The sequence below is a fragment of the Polypterus senegalus genome, chromosome 15 (genome assembly GCF_016835505.1).
Source record: "Polypterus senegalus isolate Bchr_013 chromosome 15, ASM1683550v1, whole genome shotgun sequence".
In the NCBI taxonomy this organism is placed as follows: domain Eukaryota; kingdom Metazoa; phylum Chordata; class Cladistia; order Polypteriformes; family Polypteridae; genus Polypterus; species Polypterus senegalus.
In genome coordinates this window covers 4,058,505-4,084,347 of record NC_053168.1, presented here as the reverse complement: position 1 = coordinate 4,084,347, position 25,843 = coordinate 4,058,505, and the positions used below count along the sequence as shown (strand labels likewise).

The 25,843-nt window shown below is 42.1% G+C and overlaps 1 protein-coding gene across 1 annotated transcript in view; it reads right to left on the bottom strand.

Annotated features, from left to right (window-relative positions):
* Window positions 1-25,843, bottom strand: part of nek11 (NIMA-related kinase 11) — a 302,567-nt gene that overhangs the window by 175,281 nt on the left and 101,443 nt on the right. Inside the window, exons 6-7 of the mRNA XM_039737379.1 lie at window positions 21,383-21,509; window positions 4,461-4,610 (exon numbers count right to left, since the gene is read on the bottom strand). Of these exons, the coding sequence (XP_039593313.1) occupies window positions 4,461-4,610; window positions 21,383-21,509 (277 nt within the window). The remainder of the gene's footprint in view (window positions 1-4,460; window positions 4,611-21,382; window positions 21,510-25,843) is intronic.

Here is a 25,843-nt window from a genome sequence, read left to right as displayed (position 1 = left end):
AATGGAAGATGGTTGGCCTGCTCTGATGAATGGTCTTGTAATGCAGAGGAACTATATAACAAAGGCCAGAGCAGACTCTTTCTTCCTTAGGAGACTGCATTCCTTTAAAGTGGGTAATACCATCCTTCATATCTTCCATAACTCTGTGATGGCCAGTGTGGTGTGCTCAGCTGGTAACATCACTTCAAGAGAGGCCCACCAAATCAATATGGTGATTAAGAAGTCAGGCTTGGTTATGAGATATCCTCGGGACCTGCTTGAGGTAGTAGAGAATCAAATCAAAATTGATGGCTATTATGAATAATGTTGTGCCCCTTTAATGTAGGCAGTGACATCCTTTACATCTTCTACAACTTAGTGATTGCCAAAGTGGTAAGAGAGGCACACCAAATCAACAAGGTGATTAGAAAGGCCGGCTCAGTTACGGGACATCATCGGGACCTGCTGGAGGTGGTAGAGAATTAAGTCAAACCTAATAACAATTGTGAATAATGCTGCATTCCTTTAAAGTGGGTACTGACATCCATTACTCTTCCCTAACTCTGTGATGGTGTGTGTGGTGCGCTCAGCTGGTAACATCACTTCAAGAGAGGCCCACCGAATCAGCAAGGTGATTAAAAAGGCAGACTCAGTTATGGGATATTCTCGAGACCTGCTGGAGGTAATATAGATGTTAGGAGCGCGCACTGATACAGCGTATTACCACACCCACCACATGACAAATGGTTGGAGTGGTGACTCTGAGGCTAGGGATCTGCACTGGCAATCAGAAGGTTGCCGGTTCAAATTCCATAAACGCCAAAAGTAATTCTGCTTCATTGGGCCCCTAAGCAAGGCCCTTAACCTGCAATTGCTCTATCCTGGGTATGATGTTAATCTGTATCCAGCCCTGCATGTAGGCCCTCCTACAAACCTGGGGATTGGTAGAAGAAATGGCACAACAGCCACCGTAAAAAACCTCACACTGTTCCACTCCATCTGAACTAGTGTGGTGTTGAGGCAGCACCCATGAAAACCACGATTGCATCAAGAAAAGGCAAAAATGTACTTTAAACTGCTGAAAACTGTTATTATTGTAATTTCATTTTCCTTCTGGTTTTCCTGAAGCAATAAAAGTAATATTCTAGAATTTTCTAACCCAGGCATTTGTTTCCTGGCATAAGTTTTATCTTGGTGTCTACGGTTTTTCCCATCTTTTTTAATGCCCTTTTGTTTTATTTTCTACGCACCACTATGTCAACATTATGCGTATCACCTGTTGTCATGGGAATCCTTCCCACAATGCACTATGACAGTGACATAATCGTGGTGTCCACTTAAAGGTCGGCTGGCACAACCTCACATTTATCTCAGATTAGATTCGTTCTTTGCAAACTATGTGGTTTAGTTTGAGAATTTTTCGGAATTGACTTTGGTATTGAACTTAGGCTTTAATTTTTGAATCAGTGTTTCTGGTTTTGTCGTTTGTTTGCTATGATCTCTTGTTTTAATGTTTTAAAGACTTTGTCTTTTCTCCCCCTGGGTCTATTCACACAAAATTGTTCTGACCGGTCCCTGAAGTCAGTACAAAAACAAACGCAAATAAAAAAAAAAAAAACATTGGGAATGAAATTAGCAACCTCAACAAACATGATTTGAAATAAAGAAAATTAAAACAGAATAGGAATTAGAAACAAGATATAATATAATAATAATAATAATAATAATAAGATTTTATTTAGAACGCGCTTTTCATTGACAAAATCTCAAAGTGCTACAACAAGAGCAATAACCACCAAGTTGAAAAGTTTGACTAGATTTAATTTACAATCTCAGCAGTTATATGCTTTCCTAAATAAAAAAGTCTTCAAATTTGCTTTAAAAGTGTCCAGATTTTGTGTAGTTCTCAGTTCAACAGGGAGCTGATTCCAGAGCTGTGGGGCAGCAGAGCAAAAAGCTCGACCCCCCATAGTACGGAGCTTAGTAAGGGGAGTCTGAAGCTGCATGCTGCCAGATGATCTGAGGATCCGATTGGAAGTTTGTAAGTGAATCAAATCTTGAAGGTAAGAAGGTGCCTGGCCATAGATACATTTATAGGTTAATAGAAGAATTTTGTACTCAATCTGGGAGGAAACAGGGAGCCAATGAAGTGATTTGAGGATGGGAGTAATATGTTCGAATTTCCTTACTCTTAGTAGGATTCTTGCAGCACTGTTTTGGATATATTGAAGCTTTTGTAATTCCTTGGTATGAATACCCACAAAAAGTCCATTGCAGTAGTCCAGCCTTGAGGAGATAAAGGCATGGACAAGTTTCTCTGCATCTGGGAGGGTTAAGAGGGGGCGGAGTTTGGAGATTTTTCGTAGATGGTAAAACGATGCCTTACACACATGTTTTATGTGGTCACTAAAGGTCAACTGTGGATCAAACCGAACCTCCATATTAGTGACCGAGGAAGAAAGAGTAATGACCTGGCTGTCAAAAGTGAACTGGAGTATTGGAAAAGAACGAATCTGGAGGGGGGTGCCAACAAGGAGTCCCTCAGTTTTATTGCTATTCAGCTGTAGAAAATTGCTGTTCATCCAAGCCTTTATCTCCTCCTGGCATGTAGTAAGGTGTAATGTGGCCTCTGAAGGATTTGGGGCAGATTTAATGTAGAGCTGCGTGTCGTCGGCATAACAATGAAAAGATAGTCCGTGTCTGGCAATGACATGCCCAAGAGGTAACATATAGATATTGAAAAGGATAGGACCAAGAACTGACCCCTGCGGGACCCCACATAAGACAGTGGACAGTCTGGAGGAGCAATCTCCCAACGAGACCTGTTCAGTCCTGCCAGACAGGTAGGACTGGAACCACCGTAATGAGGTTCCCGAGAGTCCAGCTGTGTGATGAAGACGATCCAGGAGGATGGAATGATCGACTGTATCGAAGGCCGCTGACAAGTCCAGAAGAAGAAGCAGGGATGGTGAGCCTGCATCAGCTGCCATCAGTAGATCGTTTGTCACCCTGAGCAGTGCTGTTTCCGTGCTGTGGGCTGAACGAAAACCTGACTGGAACTTTTCAAACAGATTATTACATGTAAGATGACTCTGGAGTTGAAAGGCAACTGTCTTTTCTATAATCTTTGACAAAAATGTCAGGTTTGAGATGGGCCTGTAGTTAGCAAGAACCTCAGGATCTAATGAGGGCTTCTTCAGCAGTGGGCGAATGACAGCAGCTTTGAGAGATGGTGGTATATGGCCTGTTTGTAGTGAGAAATTGACTAACTTTGTAATAGTTGGACTGACAATGGGGATAAATGACTTAAGCAGAACTGTCGGAATAGGATCCAATGTGCAGGATGATGGTTTTATTCCTTGCACAATTCCACCAATGTAGCTGCTGGAAACCTCTGTGAAATGTGTGAAAGATGGCATATTCCCAGTTGATGGATTTGAAGCAGGCATAGGCGGAGCATATGGTCCAGGCATTAAGGAGCGAATGTTATAGATTTTTGATCTAAAAAAGTCAATAAAGCTGTTACAATGCTCCTTAGTAACTGGCATTGAGAAAGATGGCTGCTGTGGTTCCATAAGTTGATTTATTGTAGCAAACAACTGCTTTGAGTTTCCTATATTTTTATTTATCTGATTTGAATAAAATTGGCCTTGCGCATCTTTTAGGGACTTGGAATAGGCCTTTTGATGGTCCCGAAATGCAAGCTTATGGACATATAATTACTGCACCGTGAATATTGAATCCAACTTTTTGTTTCAGGAGCGTGTCGTCGAGACGGTGTGGGATGGGGTCACGTTTTAAATGTATTGGATATCAGAGAATATAAAAATTGAGGAAATATAATTTATAAGTATATTATGATTGTGGGGGTGTACCTATTTAGAGTAGCATGGAAATCTATAGGGAGGGCAACCTGTCCAGGAGGAAAGGTGGCCCCTCGCTAGGAAGGGAGACCAGAGTTGAAGGACAGCGATGGACTGGCATCCTGATCAGGTTGAGAATTGATCCTTTGCCAGGAAGGGAGGCCAGGATAATGGAAGGTTTGGGTATTTCAGAGTACTGTATATAACCCCCTAATGCATTATCAGAGGGCAGCGTTCTTGTGTCACTGCTCCCTTTTCCAGACCACAAGGCATTCTGGGAATCGTAGTTCCATGGAAACAACCCTGCTGCATGCCATGAGTTCCACCATTAGGTGCTGCAGGAGTCAATCGTCATACTTGGTAAAACTTCCCCCCGCCCCTGAAGTGCTTCCTTTAAACTTGGATTGAACGCCAGAAGTACTCCCAGTATCCATTTTTAAAGGAGCCCTCTGCCTCCCGACTCTAACTCTTGTGTGGAAGAAGAGAAGAGGGGAGGAAGAAGAGAAAGAGGAAGGATTCAATGTTTCTATGTGTATTGTGCTGTGAGAATCATTTCTAAAGGACTACTGTTTTAAGGTTGATAGGGAACACATCTATTTTTTTGAAATTTAAAGTTACCTTTGCATGATTGTGTTTAGCTCCTCCGAGTATCGTTCTGGCAGTGACGGTGTTTTTCCATTCACAATTTTCATCATTACTGACAAGAGATTGTGTCCAGAGAATGCGTGGTCCAAACAGCACATCTCATAGAGGATACATGCTAAAGACCTGCAAGAAAGCAAGCAATAGGAAAATAAATTCTTTGTTAGTTGTGGTAACTATACTTCGACGACACATGAAATTCTATATGGTGGTCCACAAGGGTCTCTCCTGGGTCCGCTGCTCTTTTTAGTCTCCATGCTTCCATGAGGTCAGATTATCTCAAGGCCTAACGTGAGCCACAACAGCTCTGCTGACGACACACAACTGTATTCATCAGTAGCGCCTGATGACCCCGACTCTCTTGGTTCACTGACACCCAATGTCTTACTTGTGTTTCTGAGTGGATGAGAAGTCATTTCCTCAAACTAAACAAGATCTTAGTGACTGGTAATAATGGATATAATCAGGGTATTAGAAATAAACTTGATCTATTAGGCTTAAAAGACAAAATAGAGGTAAAATACTTCTAGTGATTATTGACTCTGACCTAAATTTTAAATCACATATTAATTAGATTACCAGGACAGCATTTTTTCACCTAAGAAATATAACAAAAGTTAGATCTCTTATAACTTTCAACATGCTAAAAAATGAGTTCATGCCTTTGTTTTCAGTCGACTAGATTACTGGAACACACTCCTCTCAGGACCACCCAAGAAAGATGGACTTCTGCTGTTATGCACCTCAAATCTGGAATACTAATACTAGTTTACTGATAGATATTCACCAGGATGATACAGTGGAGCACTTTAAAAAACTGCTAAAAACTCATTATTGTAACATGGCTTTCTCACAGCTTCATTTTAGTGTAACCCTAATATTTTATAAATGTATTGAATTATTTTTTTTCATGCCTACACAATCCATACTAACCCCTACTTTCTCTTCTCTTCTATTTCCAGTTCTCTGTGGTGGTGATCTGCTGATCGGCACCATGCTGTCCTTACATTGATGGACTGAAGGCCAGAGGTCCACATGACCAGCACCATCTAATTCTTCCTTGTGAAGCTAGAAAACCACGAGGACTGATTGAGATCATTAATGTTAGGGGGGTCTGGGTGGTCTCGTGGCCTTGGAACCCCTGCAGATTTTGTTTTGTTTTTTTTTTTTTTCAGCTCTCTGGACTTTTTTTCGTTTGTTTTTCTGTCCTCCAGGCCATCAGACTTTACTTTATTCTTTGTTACTTACTATTGCCTAATCTTATTTTTATATTTTCCTTTTTTCATCTTATAAAGCACTTTGAGCTCCATCATTTGTATGAAAATGTGCTCTAGAAATAAATTTTGTTGTTGCTGTAGCACTTGAGATGCAGTTGTAAATATTGCATATTTTTTATTTTCCCTTTTTCACTTTCTCATTTACAAAGTTTTTGTATTGTAATCGTCCAAATATTCGACCTCGAGATTTTGATCAATCTCGACGTTTTAGACCTCCCTGAGTCCGAAAATGCCATTATTGGAATTATGTCTGTGTGTGTGTGTGTGTATTAACACAATAACTTGAGTGCGCTTTCACTTCAGTCAATCAAATTTTGGATACAAGTATTAGGTAAAAAACGAAGATTTATATCAACTTTTGGGCTATTTCTGCTAACCAGAAGTGGTACTTAACCTTTTATTCGTGCAGCTACAGAGTCCTATTTATTCACCTTTACTTTTATAATAATTGTTTAATATATTATTAATTTGACTTGATTTGTTGTTGATGGTTATTTAATGTACATAACATAAAAATATAACCCTTGTCTTGAGGTTTACTCCTCAAATATCCATCCCCTTATCTGAGTATACGAGAAAGTCGAGAGAAGACCACTTCCCATTTTTTTCCATGTCATTGCTAAATTGATGGCATTTGACAGAAGCGCACAACACTGAGTTTATTGGCACTTGTTGCAATAAATGGCAAATCTCTAAAAGAGCAGAACAATCTGGAGGAGAAGAGGCCATTCAGGCCAACAAAGCTCACCAGTCCTCTGCACTTTATTCCCCCAAAATAACATCAAGTCAAGTTCTGAAAGTCCCTAACGTTCTGTTGTCCACCACACTATTTGGTCACTTATTCTAAGTGTCTGTGGTTCTCTTCCTAATGTTTGTGTAAAATTCACCCTTCACAAGATTCCAACGGTGTCCCCGTCTTCTTGATGACCTCATTTTAAAGTCACCGTCTCGATCCACTGCACTAATTCCCTTCATCATTTTAAACACTTCAGTCAGGTCTCCTCTTCATCTCCTGTAAAGGCTCAGGTCCTTTATCTTTCCTCATAACTTGTCCACTGCTGGCCTGAATCAGCCTAGTTGCTCTTCTCTGGACTTTCTCTAGTGCTGCTATGTCTTGTGGGCCCAAAACTGCACACAGGACTCCAGATGAGGCCTCACCAGTGTGTTATAAAGCTTGAACAGAACCTCCTGTGACTTGTACTCCACACATCAAGGCGCTATATAACCTGACATTCTGTTAGCCTTCTTAATGACACCTCAATATTGTCTGCCAGTTCACAGTGTGGCAATGTGGCACTTGGTGCCACGGCCCACCTGCCAAGTTGTTTGCCTGCCTGTTGTAAAGTCATCCCTGATGGAGGATCACAGGAATCATGGAAAAAGGGGTCCTTTCATCGGATTGGCTGGCCGAGCAACGTTTCAGCCGTGGAATGGCCAAATGGAGAGGCAGCTTGATGGACTCTCCAGGACTCTAAAAATATCCAAATCTTATTATGTGATATCATCCATCCATCCATTTTCTAACCCGCTGAATCCGAACACAGGGTCACGGGGGTCTGCTGGAGCCAATCCCAGCCAACACAGGGCGCAAGGCAGGAACCAATCCCGGGCAGGGTGCCAACCCACAGCATATGTGATATCATCTACTGTTAAATTCTGCTCCGTACTTCTAAAATTTTTTTTTATTTTTATGCTGTATTAAGGATTTGTTCTGTTCTGTGTATTGTATTGTATTGACCCCCTACTTTTGACACCCACTACACGCCCAACCTACCTGGAAAGGGGGTCTCTCTTTGAACTGCCTTTCCCGAGGTTTCTTCCATTTATTTTGGGAGTTTTTTCTTGTCTTCTTAGAGAGTCAAGGCTGGGGGGCTGTCAAGATGCAGGGCCTGTTAAAGCCCATTGCGGCACTTCCTGTGTGATTTTGGGCTATACAAAAATAAACTGTACTAGCCAACCCGCGTCTTACCATACGCCGCATAATCAGGCCGGTTTTTTAATGATTTTTAAGCACAGGGAGAAAATTAACATTTGAAAAATCGGTAATGTAATAAATCAGCAAGAAAAGCGACATTGTAACAATGCACGGAACGAACCAACACAGTAAAACAGTTTGCTATGGTGCACGCGGCCGTGCGTCGTAACCGAAAACTCGGTTTTTAAAGACTGCTTACTTCATTGTGTTTTAACCTCAGTTGTAAAGGATTGTTTTGAGGATCCCATGGGATACCCCTCGCAAACCGTTTCACACGCTGCATATGGCGATTCACCTCCACGAGAAACATGCCTCTATGAACAGTCAACGTGGCTCGGAGGTGCCAGGAGCTGGTGGGCGTGGCTCCTTCCTGCGAGCGCCATAGGTGTCTTGCTTGTCGGCGGCTCAGTGAATCCACGCCCCTTCCGGTGTGCTTTCCATGGTTGTCTTGCCTTAGTGAATTATATATATAGATTGTATTGTATTGTACAGTGATGAGTCCACTGTGGCTCCTAAATCCTTCTCATAAGGTGGACTCTCGATCTCCAGACCGCCCATTGTGTATTTAAACCTCACATATTTACTTCCTATGTGTAACACTTTACATTTACTGACCTATTCACCTATCTTGGTATCACCTGCAAACTTAACCAGCTTGTTATTTCTAGTCCGTTAGTCAGTCAGTATCCAACCTGCTACATCGTAACTACAGGATCACGGGGGTCAATTGAGCCAATCCCAGCCAACACAGGAAACAAGGCAGGAACAAACCCCAGGCAGGGCGCCAGCCAACCACAGGGGGCACACACACACACCAGGGAAAATTTAGGATCGCCAATGCACCTAACCTGCATGTCTTTGGACTGTGGGAGGAAACCCACGCAGACACGGGGAGGACATGCAAACCTGGGTCTCCTAACTGCGAGGCAGCAGCGCTACCCACTGCGCCACCCCATAACTAAATGTACAATAAATTCATAAATAAAAGTATCAGGATGTGCCAAAACGTGATAATATCTTAATAGAAGGAACAGATGTAAACATGACACTGGAAGTAGGAAGAAGGTAACAGTATAGTAATAAATATAAAGACATGATCTAGTTTAGTGGGACGGTGTGTGTGTGTGTGTGTGTTATCATTCTCATTCGGTGAAGTCAGTAGACGGATTGGGAGCGCATGGGGGGTCATAAGGAAGTCTTTAGAGTCCTGGTGTTCCCCGTTTGTGAGTCATGGACGCTATCCAGTGACCTGAGATGAAGACTGAACTCCTTCATGTGCGTCTCTTTGGAGAATCCTTGGGCACCGCTGGTTTGGCTTTGTGTTGCTCATGGAGTCCCAAATGAGGCACATGACCTACATGTGAGGGAGCATCAGTTGTGGCACTACAGCCATGTGGTGCGATTCCCTGAGGTGATCCAGCTCATTGTTGGACCAGGCCAAGGGGACACCCACATAACACTTGGCTACGGCAGACAGAGGGTCATTTCTGGAGGGTGGAACTGGGCTGTGTGTCTGCCTGGGGGGTTGCCAACCGGGACCCCAAGCTGTGTCATCGTGTGGTGGGTGCGGCAATGTGCTGTACCAGTTCATGCTCCTCAACCTGACCTGACCTGAAACTATCACACATTCAGGTGGTGAAGGCCCAAATGCATTGGTATCTTCTTCCAGACAGCAGGAGGGTGAGTAGTTTACGTGAGGGTTGCGCCTGGTCCTCCACAATGCCAGCAGCTTTGCAGATACATTGTGTGATGTACACGTCCATTACAAGGGAGGAGCGATTCTGATGATCTTCTCAGCTATCCTCATTATCCTCTGCAGGCTCTTGTGATCCATGACCCAAACCAGACAGCAATGCAGATGCTTAGGAAGCTCTCAATAGCCCCTCTGTAGAAGTTGGTGAGCATGGGTGGTGGGAGATGGGCTTTCCTCAGCCTTTGCAGGAAGTAAAGATTCTGCTGGGCTTTCTCATCCTCTGCTTCCCCTGTCCGAGCCAATTTTATATCCATCTACACAGTAGACCCTGAACACCCACTGCTTTTCGTTTGATGCCCAATCTCTCCGTGCCCTTCACTCACTAGTTTCTAGTCAGTCGTGAGCTACAAGATGCCCAGAGTTTAACCCGTATTGGGAGTATAAGAGCACACAGCACTCGAAGGGAGGCCCAAACAGACACATGGAGGGTATCTGCAAACTCCACACGGACAACAGCTGGGCATTCTGTGAAGTGCCCACACTAACAACCGTGCCACCTTACCTCTCACAACACACAAAATTCAGAAATGGAGAACAAGCCTTCATGTTGAAGGGTTAAGTCGTGTACTAAAAAGTCTCCAGGTAAGGATTCCGTTTCTGGCACAAGAATAGAAGATAACTAAATATACTTTATTCTCAGAAGAGAGGTGTGAGCGGGTGAAATTGATTGCCAGGGGATGCTGCGGTGTGGGGGGACCTCCATACACCTTGAAAGTCAAACGGGCATTTTCTTCATAAAGAAGTTTTATCAAATAAAAAGGAACACTCCAAGAAACCTTTCCTTATTTATTTATTTTTGAAGTAACACTTGAGATTTTATACTATGAAGGATAAGATCCATAGCTTACAAAGAAAAGACCGACAGGCAGAAATAAAGACATGTCAGTGCAACCAAATAACCTGGAAAACCCAATTAAAGCCTAACTTCACTTGTAAAAAGCATCGGCCATCGAGGCTTATTCTTGGTGAATAAGCCATACAGACATAAATTCTTAAAAAAGAAATAATAATAATGATAAATATTGCCCTCATTTCATTTCTAAGGCTGTCAATAGTAAAGAATTAAAGGAATGTTACGCTGGGTCGTCTACTGCGGGGTGACCATCGCCATTGCTGACGCTTTTGTTCTAATTGGCGACGACGTAACAAATGAAAATCCACAAAGTAATAAGATTGCAACAAGGCCTTAAACTTAATAAACGCTTTGTTTACTCAATTTACAAATGTAATCAAATGCTCATTAAAACAACGCGCTTGATTTGAGGACTGCTGGTGAAGACCTGCTTGTTCTCTCGGGGAGCGCGCGCTTGGCTGATGCCATCGAGAGCCTTTCATTACTGCAGGGGTCTTCACGGTTTAGTACTGCTGGTGAAAAATCAAGGTGTTTGGTGTTGTTGGGTATGAGCACTTTTGGGGGAGGGGGGCATCTTAGACCTCTAGACAACCCCCAACACAACTTCATCGGACACAAAAGACGGAGTACTTCGAGTGGGCTTCTCTGTTGTGATGTGAGATTTTGCATATAACTTGATAAATGTTTTGTATGTCTTTATTTATAATTTAGGCAAACCAATGTAATTTAGGCGGCACGGTGGCGCAGTGGTAGCGCTGCTGCCTCGCAGTTAGGAGACCCGGGTTCGCTTCCCAGGTCCTCCCTGCGTGGAGTTTGCATGTTCTCCCCGTGTCTGCGTGGGTTTCCTCCGGGCACTCCGGTTTCTTCCCACAATCCAAAGACATGCAGGTTAGGTGGACTGGCGGTTCTAAATTGGCCCTAGTGTGTGCTTGGTGTGTGTGTGTGTTTGTGTGTGTCCTGCGGTGGGTTGGCACCCTGCCCAGGATTGGTTCCTGCCTTGTGCCCTGTGTTGGCTGGGATTGGCTCCAGCAGACCCCCGTGACCCTGTTTTCGGATTCAGGGGGTTAGAAATGGATGGATGGGATGTAATTTAGTGTTACTTTGGTGAGAGGCATTCTTGTTTGCCTACCCCGTTTACGACTTTTCTTTGTAATTTTACGACAGGATTTGGGGGATGTGTCTTAAACCAGTTTGATGAGCATTTCTTTGCTAAAGTCTTTTCTCCCATCCTCCACACAAAGCCAGGTTAGCGTAATAGCGTCTTGGAGGGCAGGAGATAAGATGTTCTATTTCTCCCATTGGTCTGAGGTATGGCCGTTTGGAATTGGCTTGTCTCAGAGGCCTTCAAGTACCATGATATCCTATTGGCTGTAGGGGTTGGACAGAAAACCTATAAATTTGCTTGCTCAACCACATTCTCTCTCTCTGACCCACATATGATGAAGAAGCATCTCTCTTGCTAACCTGTGATGATGAAGTCAACACAATGAAGAGCACAGCTCAGCAGCCATATTGAACAGACATGTGGCTGAAAGCTGAGCACCAACGATGCCTTAACTAGAGACATTTTAAGTAACTGCAAGTCTGTGTGCCACCTGAATTACACATCACCATTTTATCAGGTTGTATGGTTGCCAATATTCAAATGTACTTTGCATTTTGTTATTATTTATGAATATTATCAGTAATACATTATTTTATGTGTAACTGAACTCCTGCTTGTCTTTTTACTACATCTAATTGCCTGAGGTTGTTCATATAGAAGGGAAGATGGGGATAAGTTATATACAGTGGTACGTCTGTGAGATTAGGCATTCTAAGACTACATATTAATAATACAATAGGGGAAAGTAGAGCAATTTATATATTACTCTACCAAGATAAAAAAAACACAATCTGCTTTCAATCCTTCTTTCTCTTTCTTGCTCCCTCCACCTCCAATCCAGGGGGGCTTCGTCCTTCTTCATTCCCAAATCTGACTTGCCTGGGTGAGGCCGACAGTGTTGTGCATAAACTAATCCAAAAGAGTGCGTTCATTGCACAAGTTCATTTTTCTCAGAATGGTGAACTTAACGTTACGTATTTGCAAGTGAAGAACTTGAATGTGAGCTCATTCAGTTTTAGGTGACATTCCGGATCGGGTTTAGGTCCACATTAAACATTTTACCTTACCCTGTAATGAGGGTAGGGGTGGAGTCGAATCCGAATACGGTATTTGGATAAGCACAAATAGTTGATTTTGACGAATATTTATTTCATATGAATGTTTTGCCATTTATTTCAATTCAGGAAAAAATAACATAAGATTAAATCGGCGCTGCCTGGGTCTGCCTGCTTGTGCTTAAGCTGCACCCCTGCTGGCACGAGCACCCGGCGAAGCTCCGTTTTCGCGTTTAGGAAAATGTTGAACTTTGTTTTGTAAAGCACTTTGAGCTACATTGTTTTGTATGAATATGTGCTATATAAATAAATGTTGATTGATAGATTGATATATCTTTCCCTGTTGGACATGCAATATGTGATGCGAATTTTGACCAGCAGTGTAATCGGTTAGTTCACCTGCATGCTGGCTCCACAGTCACCATTTGTGTCACACGGTTGGAAATAGAGCGGTCATTTATATGGATACTTGCATCAGTTTCATTTCCTTTTTGACTGGGAGGATATTAACATATATGTAACATATATGGTTCTACGTGTTTGTTGCTGGGTATAACTCAATAAAGTCCATCCATCCTCTTCCACTTATCCGAGATCGGGTCGCGGGGGCAGCAGCTTGAGCAGAGATGCCCAGACTTTCCTCTCCTCGGCCACTTCTTCTAGCCCTTCCAGGGGAATCCCGAGGAATTCCCAGGCCAGCCAGGAGACATAGTCCCTCCAGCGTGTCCTTGGGGCCTTCCTTCCGGTTGGACGTGCCCAGAACACATCACCAGGGAGGCGTCCAGATCAGATGCCCGAGCCACCTCATCTGACTCCTCTCGATGCGGAGGAGCAGCGGCTCTACTCTGAGCTTCTCACCCTGTCTTTAAGGGAAAGCCCAGACACCCTGCGGAGGAAACTCATTTCAGCCGCTTGTATTCATGATCTCGTTCTTTCGGTCACTACCCATAGCTCATGACCATAGGTGAGGGTAGGAACGTAGATCGACTGGTAAATTGAGAGCTTTGCCTTACGGCTCAGCTCCTTTTTCATCACGACAGACATCGCTGTGGCCGCTGCACCGATCCGCCTGACGATCTCACGCTCCATTCTTCGCTCACTTGTGAACAAGACCCAATAAAGTCAATAAAGTGTATTTAAATAAAGAAGTCTTCATAATTATTATATTTTATTCAAGAACTCTGTAATAGCCTAATGTAAGGCAAGCAAAACTGAAAAAAGTAAACTCAGGGGTCATTTATTCTCACTCCTTAAAAAATACAAAATGAACTGAACATGAACTAATTTAAAATTGAAATAATGAACTATGAACATGAATTTATTTACTTTAATCTGTGTGAACTGAACTTTGAGTGCGTTCTTGGGAGGTGTGAACTTCACAACACTGGATGCCGAGTGGTCCCTCTTTTTAATTTTTTTACTGGACACAGTATTGTAGCCCGGCCACATAAGGAGTCTTTTGAAATGTCTCACCTGTGTGTGTTGTGTTGTATTGTATCTCGTCTGTCTTTTGTGTGCTGTTCGTCACTGCCGGGGGCTTCAGGTGGAGGAGCCGTTCACAGTTCAGGATCGGGAGTTGCGAGGCAGTGATTGACTGCATTGCCTTCATAGGAGGCATCTGGCAGGCCCGACAAAAAAACACTGCTCCCGGTTGGACAGCCAATGAGCGCCGAGATTAAAATCGGTGAGAAGGAAGTGATCGGGAGAAGAAATCGTCACTTTGCGTTGCATGGGAAACAGGATGGACACTATCGATGCTGAGGGAAACAAAAGTAGAAACGTCTCGCGCTGTACACTGGGACAAGGTTAGTGAGGTGGCCACTTGCACAACTTTATGTCTTTCTTCTGGTTTGACGATTTCAGAGGGTGAGATCTGTGACCTTTGTTTTTGTTTTTTTTTTACTTTCGGGATAATCATCTTCCCTCGATCGGTCCCAATCTGATTGCCCTCATCGCACAGTTCTCCTTTCTTCATGGACAATAACCCTTTGGACTGGAATTGTGTAAATATATACTGTGTGGCGGCCCTTCTGCATATGTTCCGGGGGAGCATCCATGAGCTTTTCAGTATCTCCTCCTCGGTAGATGGAGTATTCCTCAGCCCTGTTGGGATCTGGGGTGGCCGCCAGGGTGTGCTGCATGGGTCCCTGAGCCCAGCTGGATGAGTCTGCAGCCCAGCCCCAGAAGTGCAATCGGAAACAACAACAACATTTGTTTCTGTCACACATTTTCATACAAATAATGTAGCTCAAAGTGAAAAAAAGAGAAAAAAAGACAAAGTAAGAATTAGAATAAGACAACACTAATTAACATAGAATAAGAGTAAGGTGGTCCGATGGCCAGGGAGGACAGAAAAAACAAAAAAAACTCCAGATGGCTGGAGAGAAAGAATAAAATCTGAGACCACCTGACCAGCCCCCTCTGGGCATTCTACCTAACATACTGTAGATGAACAGTCCTCTTTGTATTTAGGGTTCTCATGGAAGGACTTGATGACGATGGTCAAGGTCATCAAGCACCTGCAGCACTTTCCGAGAGGGCTATAAAAGGGGCCAGCAACCACCACTCAGGAGCCAGAGTCGGGAGGTGGAGAACGAAGCTAGACGAGAAGAGTGGTGGTTCCAGAAGGAAGTGGTTGTCTGCTTATTTGGATTGTGTTGTGCCTGTGGGGTGCACGGGGAAGACATGCCCCACAGGTGAAGAAAAATAAAGTCTTTGTTGTGTTTTACACGTGCCTCAGTGCGAGTCTGTGCCGGGTCGGGCGCTATATAGCGTCTATGTCACAATTGTATATGCATATCTATATCTACAGTATATATATCTGTCTCTAGTGTTTTGTTTATATTTGTGTGTATCTATGTGCCTCTCCTGAACAGGGGCGCCTTTTGTTTCTTTGAGTCACCTTGAGAGTTTTTGTGTATATATATATATACTAGCAAAATACCCGCGCTTCGCAGCGGAGAAGTAGTGTGTTAAAGAAGCAATGAAAAAGAAAAGGAAACATTTTGAAAATAACGTAACATGATTGTCAATGTAATTGTTTTGTCACTGTTGTGAGTGATGAGTGTTGTTGTCATATATATATATATATATATATATTTACACACACATACATAAACATATATATATATACATATCTATACATATACACATACATATACACACACACATAAATACACACACACATAAATACATACACACACACATATATAAACATATATACATATACATACATATCTACATATATACACACACAGCTATTTCGTATCAGTGCAATACGCTGCTTGTTAAAACGGATAACTCCCGCTCTTACGTGCAAGTCTGCGTGGATATTATGAACTATCGTATTTGTTCAAGTTCTATTTAAATTTTAAATAGAAGGAATTTTTATTTAGTCAACAGAAATATCTTTGGTAGAAATGGTAAAAACAGACAGGAATATTATTCGTGAATAAATCAACTCAAACCTTAAACAACTTATAATATTTTGCTCTCCATAAAAATTTATCTTGTCTAAATTATACAAGTTAGAAATAAAGTAAACGTTAAAAGAACAAACATTCACATTTCTTTACTCTTATGTAATTTTATATAAAAATAAACTTAGATTTTAAATATCCCAAAAGATTTTGCTCTCCATAAAAATATATCCTGTCAAAATTATACAAATTCAAATATGAACATGCTGCATAACAAAACCTGGAAATATAAATAAAATGTGTTCCTTTCAGCAATAACAAATCAAATCATTCAGTTGTCTTTGCTCATATGTCATTTTAGAGCTGGACGCCTGGCATCTTTTTGGCCACAAGTTCGTTTCTGTTTGGTGTGAGGTTCTGTGTTGTGGAGATTCTCAGGATGGATTGCAGGTGCTCATCAGTGAGGCAACTCCTGTGTGCTGTTTTGTTAGTCTTTATCACTGAGAAGAGCTTCTCACACAGATATGTGCTACCAAACATGCACAAGGTTCGAGCCGCATGTAGACGGACTTTTTTTGTTCTTCAAAGTCACCAAAGCGCCGTGCAAACTCAGTGCGCTCAGTTTATCAGCAAAGTGCGTATTTGGGAACACCGTAGAGACGACTTGGTTTAACATTACTTGGCAACAGGGAAAGTGAGGCAAGTTGCACTGGTGCATTTGTGTCTCCCATAAAAGCAGCTTCACTTGAAATCACTTTGTGATTGTGCACGGGTTAAAACGTCCGCTGAAGTGTCAGATTCTTATTTAATTATGCTGCTTTCTGTATCTTCTGCATTGCATTCAGGTTACCCTGATGTTTTGTCTCATAGTGCCGTCTTAGATTAAATTCTGTAATTACAGCCACATTAGCTCCACAAATGAGACACACGGGTTTAGTAAACATATACTCAGCCTCCCATCGGTTTTTAAAGGCTCTATTTTCAGAATCAACTTTTCTCTTCAGCATCGTGTGAGCTAGCTTCGCAATAACTTGATTAACTCGGTAAGTGTTCGGCAAGGCAGCTGAAGCGCTGCATTATGGGATCTGTAGTTTATTGTGTTACCAGCGCTTCATATACCCGGGCTTTAATAACAATAATACAGTATATAAAATGATCTCGCGGGCCGGATATAATTACACGCCGGGCCGGATGTGGCCCGCGGCCCTTGAGTTTGACACATATGGACTAAATAGAACTTGAAAAGATATATTTTTCAAATGTGATCGCGCAATTCAGATAGAGTTGACGCGCACTACAGCCTGCATGCCTCAATAAGTCATCCTTCCCTCGCTCTTACTTTTTTACCGTTCATCTAATGAATACACTGAGTATGGCTTTACCAAAACAATCATTGATGGCGAATAAAGTATCCATTATTCGAGTATGTAGATCGGGTTATATATATATATATATATATATATATATATATATATATATATATATATATATATATATATATATATATATATATATATATATATATATATATATATATATATATATATATCGCAGCGAGAAGTAGTGTGTTAAAAAAGCTATGAAAAAGAAAAGGGAACATTTTAAAAATAACGTAACATGACTGTCAATATACAGTAACTGTTTTGTGAGTGTTACTGAGTGTTGCTGTCATCAAGGATTTGATTCTCATTATTTCTTTCAATCAGGTTCGTATTTGTAGGATGTGTTGTGTTCAAGTTACATTCTGTGTTTGTCAATCGTTGTAAAGATGACAGGTTTCATTCATCGATTCGTTTCTTACTGCATCAATAAACAGCTCGTCTTCTTCTTTATCTGAGACCTGACACACTGCATGCACGGGTTTTTTTTAAACTGTCTTCCTTTAGCGGGACATTGACTTTTTCCACCGTGTGCTTTGTTTCCGCAGTAGCTGGATGTATGAATATGCTTATCAGACGCTTCATATTTTTTGCTGCCTTTTCAATTGTGTAATTCGGTTTTGTTCAGCTCTTTGGAACTGTTGCTTTTATCTGTGCACTGCGTCAGTTCACGTGAGCCACTCGGTGTACTTGCATCGAAGGTTCCCAGCTGTGCTGGTGCCATCTCGTGCTATGTCCATGGCTGTATTTAATGTTACCTTAGTCCTGGCACTTAAAACTTTCTCTCGCAGTTTCGCTGAGTTTGTGTCAAACACCACCCTGACCATCTCATCTTCCTCTGCATAAGCACAGTCCTTAACCCGTGAATATTTAGTGGGAGTTTGCTATTGGATTGCCGCGGACGGACGGCCTTATATGGGCAGGCACTAAATTACAAACGCCAGCGGCAGCCTGTCTATGAACTTAATTTAAAGTGTAGGTTTACATCGTGCTTTGTTTCAGTAGCAGAACTCATGAATATGGTTGTATATGTCACTCGCTCGCTTCTTATTGTTTCGCTGCCTTCTCAATTATATAATGCATGTTTTCTTCAGCGCTTTTTTTAGGTCTTCCTGGTTTTCTATGTACTGCGTGATTACGTGGGAGGCGTGATGATGTCACACGAAACTCCGCCCCCACGGCATTGAAGCTCATCTCCATTACAGTAAATGGAGAAAAACTGCTTCTAGTTATGACCATTACGCGTAGAATTTCGATATAAAACCTGCCCAACTTTTGTAAGGAAGCTGTAAGGAATGAACCTGCCAAATTTCAGCCTTCCACCCACACGGGAAGTTGGAGAATTAGTGATGAGTCAGTGAGTGAGTCAGTGAGGGCTTTGCCTTTTATTAGTATAGATATATAAATAGCTGTGTAAGTCCGTGCTGTAAAAAGCCCAGGCTCCTAGAAACTGTTGAAATCGTCAGATAAAACCTGAAATGCAGAGTCGGCGGTTTCGTTTTGTTGATGTGCTCACCTCCCTTGTCTATCAGCGGCTAAGCGAGTTTCTCTTTCCTGTGAGGTTTCGTTTTGCCGATCTGCTCGCCTCGCTTGTATACAGGTATTAGCAGCTAAGCAGGTTTCTCTCTCAATTGGCTTTCTTTCAGCTTCATGCTGTAGCCTCGCACTTCCGGGCCAGACACACAGACAGACACACACACTTCCACATGTAGACGCTTATATAAAAGATATGAGGGGTTTGTTGGGACTGGCCATCCTTTCTAACGAAAAGTGGGAATTTGTGTGTTTTAGGGGAGTGTGTATGTTATGGGATGGGCATTTGCTTGAGGGACGGTTAAAGAGGACTTTATTTTGTTTTTGTGGTGGTTTAAATATATCTAAGTTTGTACAATGTTCTCTTGTGTTCTTCCACAAATGTTTCCTGTTGTTTTTTTGTCTTTGCTTAATACTAAGCTTGGAGGGGAGAAGTGGCAGAACAGTCTGGTCCAATGTGTCAAAAGAGCTCGACAAATTTATTGTTAATGTAGCATTGGCCTCTTTGAGCTTACGGTAATCTTTAGAGAATGTCATTATATGGCCTCCAGGAAGCACTTTTGGGGCAGGCAGAACTCTCAGGAGAATAGAGGGGGTCTCTTCCTAGCCGGCTATGACTGGTACTTTACTTTATTCAGTTTGTGTGCCTGTCTCTTTGTATTTTTTGGTGACCTCTATGACGGAAAGGTGTGTTTTTTTTTTTTTTTTCAACCAAAACTTGACATCACTTTAGCATTGAGTGAGCAATTCTCCCCGAATTTCACGGGCATGTGTGACGCGTGTTGTCATCAGCATGACCTATAAGTTTCCGGCTAACGCAATTCTCATTCATCTGTGTTTTGGACAAAAATACTTTACGTGTGGTTTTCTTCTGTCTTTCTTATCTCGGTATTCTGACATTCTTCACATTCCATGGATTCTGATTTCTTTCTTGGCGAAAGATCGATGTGTCTTTTTGGTATCCACCCCAGTTATATTTTCTTCAACCCCATTTCAAATCCTGATCTGTTAATTAATAATACAGTGGAACCTCAGGTCACGACTCTAATTCATTCCAAATCTCTGGTCGTAACCCAATTTGGTTGTGACCCGAAGTAATTTCCCCCATAGGATTGTATGTAAATACAATTAATCCGTTCCAGACCGTACGAACTGTATGTAAATATATTTTTTTAAAGATTTTTAAGCACAAACATAGTTAATTATACCATAGAATACACAGCGCAATAGTAAACTAAATGTAACAGAGAAAAGTAACATTGCAAGAATTCACGCTATTGCCTTACGGATTGCTCGCTGTAAACACAGTTTTTAATGAGTTTTAAGCACAGGGTAAAAAATGAACATTTGAAAAATCCATAATTTAATAAACCACCAAAAAAAGTAACATTGCAACAATGCACGCTACGAACCGATCGATGTAAACAGAAGTGAAGTGGAGGTTAAAATCCAATAGAAAAAAGTCTTCATTAAATACAACAAGGTTAAAACAATGCTCGAAGTAGTCTCTTTAAAAACAAGCCCGGTGCCTTCTTTAACTGCCTTCTCTCGCTCGCTCGATCAATACACAGGGAACGCACAGGGAGAGACTAAACACGTGCGGAAATCATCGGCGCATACGAACCGGAAGGGAAACTGGCTTGTTTGTCACCCGAGTGTGTGGTCGTGAACAGATCCAAAAGTTTGGCGAACTTTTTGGTCGTAACCTGATTTGTTTTGTGGTCCAAGACGTTCGTGACCCAAGGTTCCACTGTACTAATTCTTTACATTTACATGGCGCTTTTCTCACTACTCAAAGCGCATTACGTAGTGAGTGGGGAGCCACTTCAGCCACCACATCCACATGGATGTTGCGACATCGGCCATTTTATGCACCAGTAGGCTCACCACACATGAACTGTTGGGCGGTAAACTGACGAGAGTGACAGTTAGTCAATCTGAAACTGCGGACCTTATTCAGTGCCCCTTGTTGAGATGCCATCAGAAAAAGATGCAAATATTTTTGAAGAACTTGAAATGACTCGGGCGGCATAGTGGCGCAGTGGGTAGCGCTGCTACCTCGCAGTTAGGAGACTCAGGTTCACTTCCCGGGTCCTCCCTGCATGGAGTTTGCATGTTCTCCCCGTGTCTGCGTGGGTTTCCCCCGGGTACTCCGGTTTCCTCCGACAGTCCAAAGACATGCAAGTTAGGTGCATTGGAGATCCTACTTTGTCCCTAGTATGTGCTTATCGTGTGTGCGCGCGAGCCCTGTGGTAGACTGGCACCCTGCCCAGGGTTTGTTTCCTGCTTTGCGCCCTGTGTTGGCTGGGATTGGCTCCAGCAGACCCCCATGACCCTGTAGTTAGGATATAGCGGGTTGGATGATGGATGGATGAAAATGACACAACATTTATAAAATTATAATGGAAATTAATTCCCCAACCACAAAAAACATTATTCCCATTCATTTGCAAATTAAATAATGAAAGAAAATGAAAACCGAACATGATCAGAACAATACTGCACCATTATAAATCTCAAAATGCATTACCTTCCTTTGAGAGACTCACCATATATCCGATTTGGAGTCGTAGCCTTGGTGGCTGAGGGCTTCAGGACTCATGTAGTATGGCGTTCCAGTGAAGGTGGTGGCCAAGTCACAAGATCCCATTAGAAAACAAGAAACACCAAAGTCTCCTAAACAAATCACACAAAGGTAGCTTCATTAAAATGATTGTTCAAAGCAAAAATACATCAAGGAAAAAAGAAAAAAAAGGCCATTCGGATACAAAACAACAAAGGGTTAAGTTCTTCGGCTTTTAAGGAAAGGGTCTCTGGAGCTCAGTCTGGTGGTTCGCTCTTAGTGGAGAATGACGCCTCCTTCTGGACTTCCTTATAGCGCGTGACTTGGAAGGGCGGGGCTAATTACAGTGCTGCGGGGAGAGAACGAGAAGAGAACGTTGGCAACAGCGCCCCCTCTTGCCTTGGCGGGTTATCACATACAGTACCTCGATCTTCTGACGCGCATGAGTGACACAACCTATGCTCATTGTACATACACATAAACAGACATGGACCGTAGAACGTCTCTGCAGTGGTGGGGGCCTGGCCACATCGTAATATTAGAAAGCAGCCATATCTCTTTATTTGTAAAGTGAAAGGAGATCTGGCATCTGTGCCCCTGCCCAGGTGTAATGTCGTTCAGTGCCCACAAGAGGGTGTGGATATTATATTAACACCACACAGATGGTCAAGAGGGCTCAACAGCATCTGTACTTTCTGAGGAGGCTGAGGAAGTTTGGGATGTCGACTAAGATCCTCGGAAACTTTTACAGCTGCATTGTTGAGAGCGTCTTGACCAGCTGCATCACCGTGTGGTACGGCAACACTACTGCTATGGACTGCAAAAGTCTCCAGAGAGTGGTGAAGACTGCTGAGAAGATCACCAGGACCCCACTGCCCTCTCTGCAGAGCATCTACAACCGCAGAGTCCGCAGGAGAACTGCCTCGATCCTCAGGGACCCCCAACATGAACTGTTCTCACTTTTACCCTCAGACAGGAGGTACAGACATATGAAATGCAGGACTTCGAGGCTAAAGAACTCTTTCTTTCCCAAGGCCATTAGACTCCTAAATAACTGACTGGACTTTATAACCATGGTGCACCTTCACTCTATCAACCTCACACAACTATAACTGTATTTGACTGGTCCTACCTGCACATTACACTTTATACTTCTGTGGTTATACGTTATGCTACCTTTGTTACTTATTATCTATCTGCTACTTATTATTTATGTTCATCTTTATACGCTGGCTTTGTCATTTGGTGTGGACAGCAAAGAAAGAATTTCATTGTACAGGAAAGAGTGTTTCCTTACTGTGCACATGACAATAAACTTTGAACTTGAACTTGAGCACTAATGCTGTTGGCACTTTTACTGCCCGAGTCATCCTCGAGTCTAACGCAAGACACATCTATCCTGTTGCCAGGGTAACGCTCGGGCCTGGCACTGATGCAAGACACACCTATACTGTTGCCTAAGTGTCAGTCGGGAATAACGCTGTTAGCATTTTTACAGCCCGAGTAATCTTTGGGTTTTACGCATAAAGTGGTATACCGTTGTCCGAGTGATACTCGGAATTAAAGCTTTTAACACTGTTTTCACAGCGGAAGTGACGTTTGGGACTAATGTTAAGAAGGTTAAAAAATAATCACCAAACAATGACACAAACGAATAAAAAAAATTGACAATTATTTACATATATACATCACACGCCATCCTCTGGGCTGTGAACAAAAAAGAATAAAATCCAAAATAAATGGTATTTTCCTTCCAGCAATAGTAAATATTAATAATCCAGGAAGGTTTTCCAAATATCGACAAACAGATGAGTGGTCCTGAAAAGGTGCGCTAAAGCAGTGCAGGTCATCGCCGGAGGTGGCTAAGTGCTCCATGAACATTACAGAAGGGTTTTGCGATGGTGTGGTGCTGCTCATGGCTCGGTGTACGAACATTACAGAGATAAACTTGGAGGGTAACTATGGTACAAAGGCGGATCATTTTCATATGTTTTACAGTGCCACGCAAACAAAACAAGTTTGTGAAACACTAAAACAGACAAACAAGCAGACGAATCACCATCTCTTCCCAGCACCTCCACTACTTATTCACACCACACTCTTTCTCTTACTTCTCTGTTGGTTAAAGACAAAAAAAGGTGACCCCTAGTGTCTGTTTTAGGATTTTTATATCTTCACGGGGTTTGCTCGACCAATCTCAACTGACACTGTCTGTAAATCTCCAATTACAACTTACGTTGCGATGTGTGCCATACACCAGGCTCCTCGCAGGTATAAAAACACTTTCATCTTATATTTCAAGCTCTCACATGCTCGACTTTCAGGCTACTTTCTAAAAGTCTTCTTGGGCCCTTTTAATGCTGTCCAGTAGTTCTGCTCCTTTCTCCCATTGTGTCAACGCAATGCCGGCCATGGAGGTCCACCCCAGGGACATGTAACAATATGTAAGCCTTCAAGTCTCTTAAACCCTCTGGGTGAACCTCAGCAGAATTTGCATCAGCGTGTCACTACGGAGCGGTTCTTTACGGAGCACCACTCTGCCTGTTTAAGTCACATTTCTGGCAGGCTATAAATAATATAAATAATGGCAACTGCAATGGGATGTTGTTTCGCACCCCACTACACAAACATATTCATGGCAAGATTAGAACAGGACCCCTTGACAACATGTGCGATAAAACCAATGCTTTACCTTCTTTACATAGATGACATTTTTATAATCTGGAGCGCAAGCGAAAAAGATCTTTTTTGCTTCCATAGGAATTACAATTCATTCCACCCAACATAAAACTTAAATTAAATTATTCACAAACAGAAATCAGCTTTCTGGACACTACCATTCACATAAAGGACGGTACCCTTATGACCTCTATTTTTCAGAAACCAACCAACAGACGGACATATCTAAGAAATGACAGTTTCTACCCAAAGCATATACGAAACTCCATCATCTACAGCCAGGCAATAGGTTATAATCGTATTTGCTCAGACCCAATGGATTGGGACACACAAATGCAGAAACTCGAGACAAGGATACACTCCCAGATCAACAGACCTACAAATCAGGAGAGCTACGGCTATACCCAGAGAAAACCTTCTGGAATACAAAGGTGCAGAAACCAAGAAGATAGATAGATAGATAGATAGATAGATAGATAGATAGATAGATAGATAGATAGATAGATAGATAGATAGATAGATAGATAGATAGATAGATACTTTAACCGGGTCCCACTAGTTGTAACTTATCATCCATATCTGGAAACACTTCACAAAATTATGAAGAAGCTTGAACCTATGATACCTTTGATCACAATATTTTTAGAAATTGCCTTAGTCAATGGGTGGGCCTCTCTGGCAGTGCCTTAAATTGGTTTGAATCCTACCTGGCAGGTAGAAAATTCTTTCTTAGTTGTGGTAATTATACTTCAAAGACCCCTGATATCCTTTATGGTGTCCCACAAGGTTCTATCCTGGCTCTGCTGCTCTTTTCGATTTACATGCTTCCGTTAGGTCAGATTATCTCAAGGCATAACATGAGCTACCCACAGCTATGCTGATGACACGCAGCTGTATTTATCCATAGCACCTGATGACCCCGACTCTGTTGTTTCACTAACACAATGTCTGACTTGTGTTTTTGAGTGGATGAGTAGTCATTTTCTCAAGCTAAATAAAGAAAAAACTGAAATTTTAGTGATTGGAAATAATGGATATAATGAGGTTACTAGAAATAAACTTGATGCATTAGGATTAAAAGTCAAGACGGAGGTAAAGAATTTAGGGGTAACTATTGAATTTGACCGAATTTTAAAATTGTATATTAATCAGATCACTAGGACAGAATTTTTGCACTTAAGAAACATAGCAAAAGTTAGACATCTTATATCATTGAAAGATGCTGAGAAATGACTTCACAGTTTTGTTTTCAGTCGACTAGATTACTGTAACGCACTCCTCTCAGGACCACCCAAAAAAGACATCAATCGACTGCAACGAGTACAGAATGGAGCTGCTAGAATCCTAACAAGGAAAAGAAAATCTGAGCACATCACCTCAGTCCTAGCGTCACTACACTGGTTACCGGTGTCATTCAGAATTGACTTCAAAATACTGCTTATGGTTTACAAAGCCTTAAATAATCTGCTCCATCCTATATATCAGAGTGTCTGACATCTTATATTCCAAATCGTAACCTTAGATCTTCAAATGAGTGTCTGCTTAGAATTCCAAGAGCTAAACTTAAAAGAAGTGGTGAGGCAGGCGGGGGCCTTCTGCTGTTATGCACCTCAAATCTGGAATAGCCTGACAATAGGAATTCACCAGGCTGATACGGTGGAGAACTTTACAACACTGCTGAAAACACATTACTTTAACATGGCCTTCTCATAACTTCATCTTAGTTTAATCCTGATGCTCTGCATATTCAATTAATTATCATTACTAT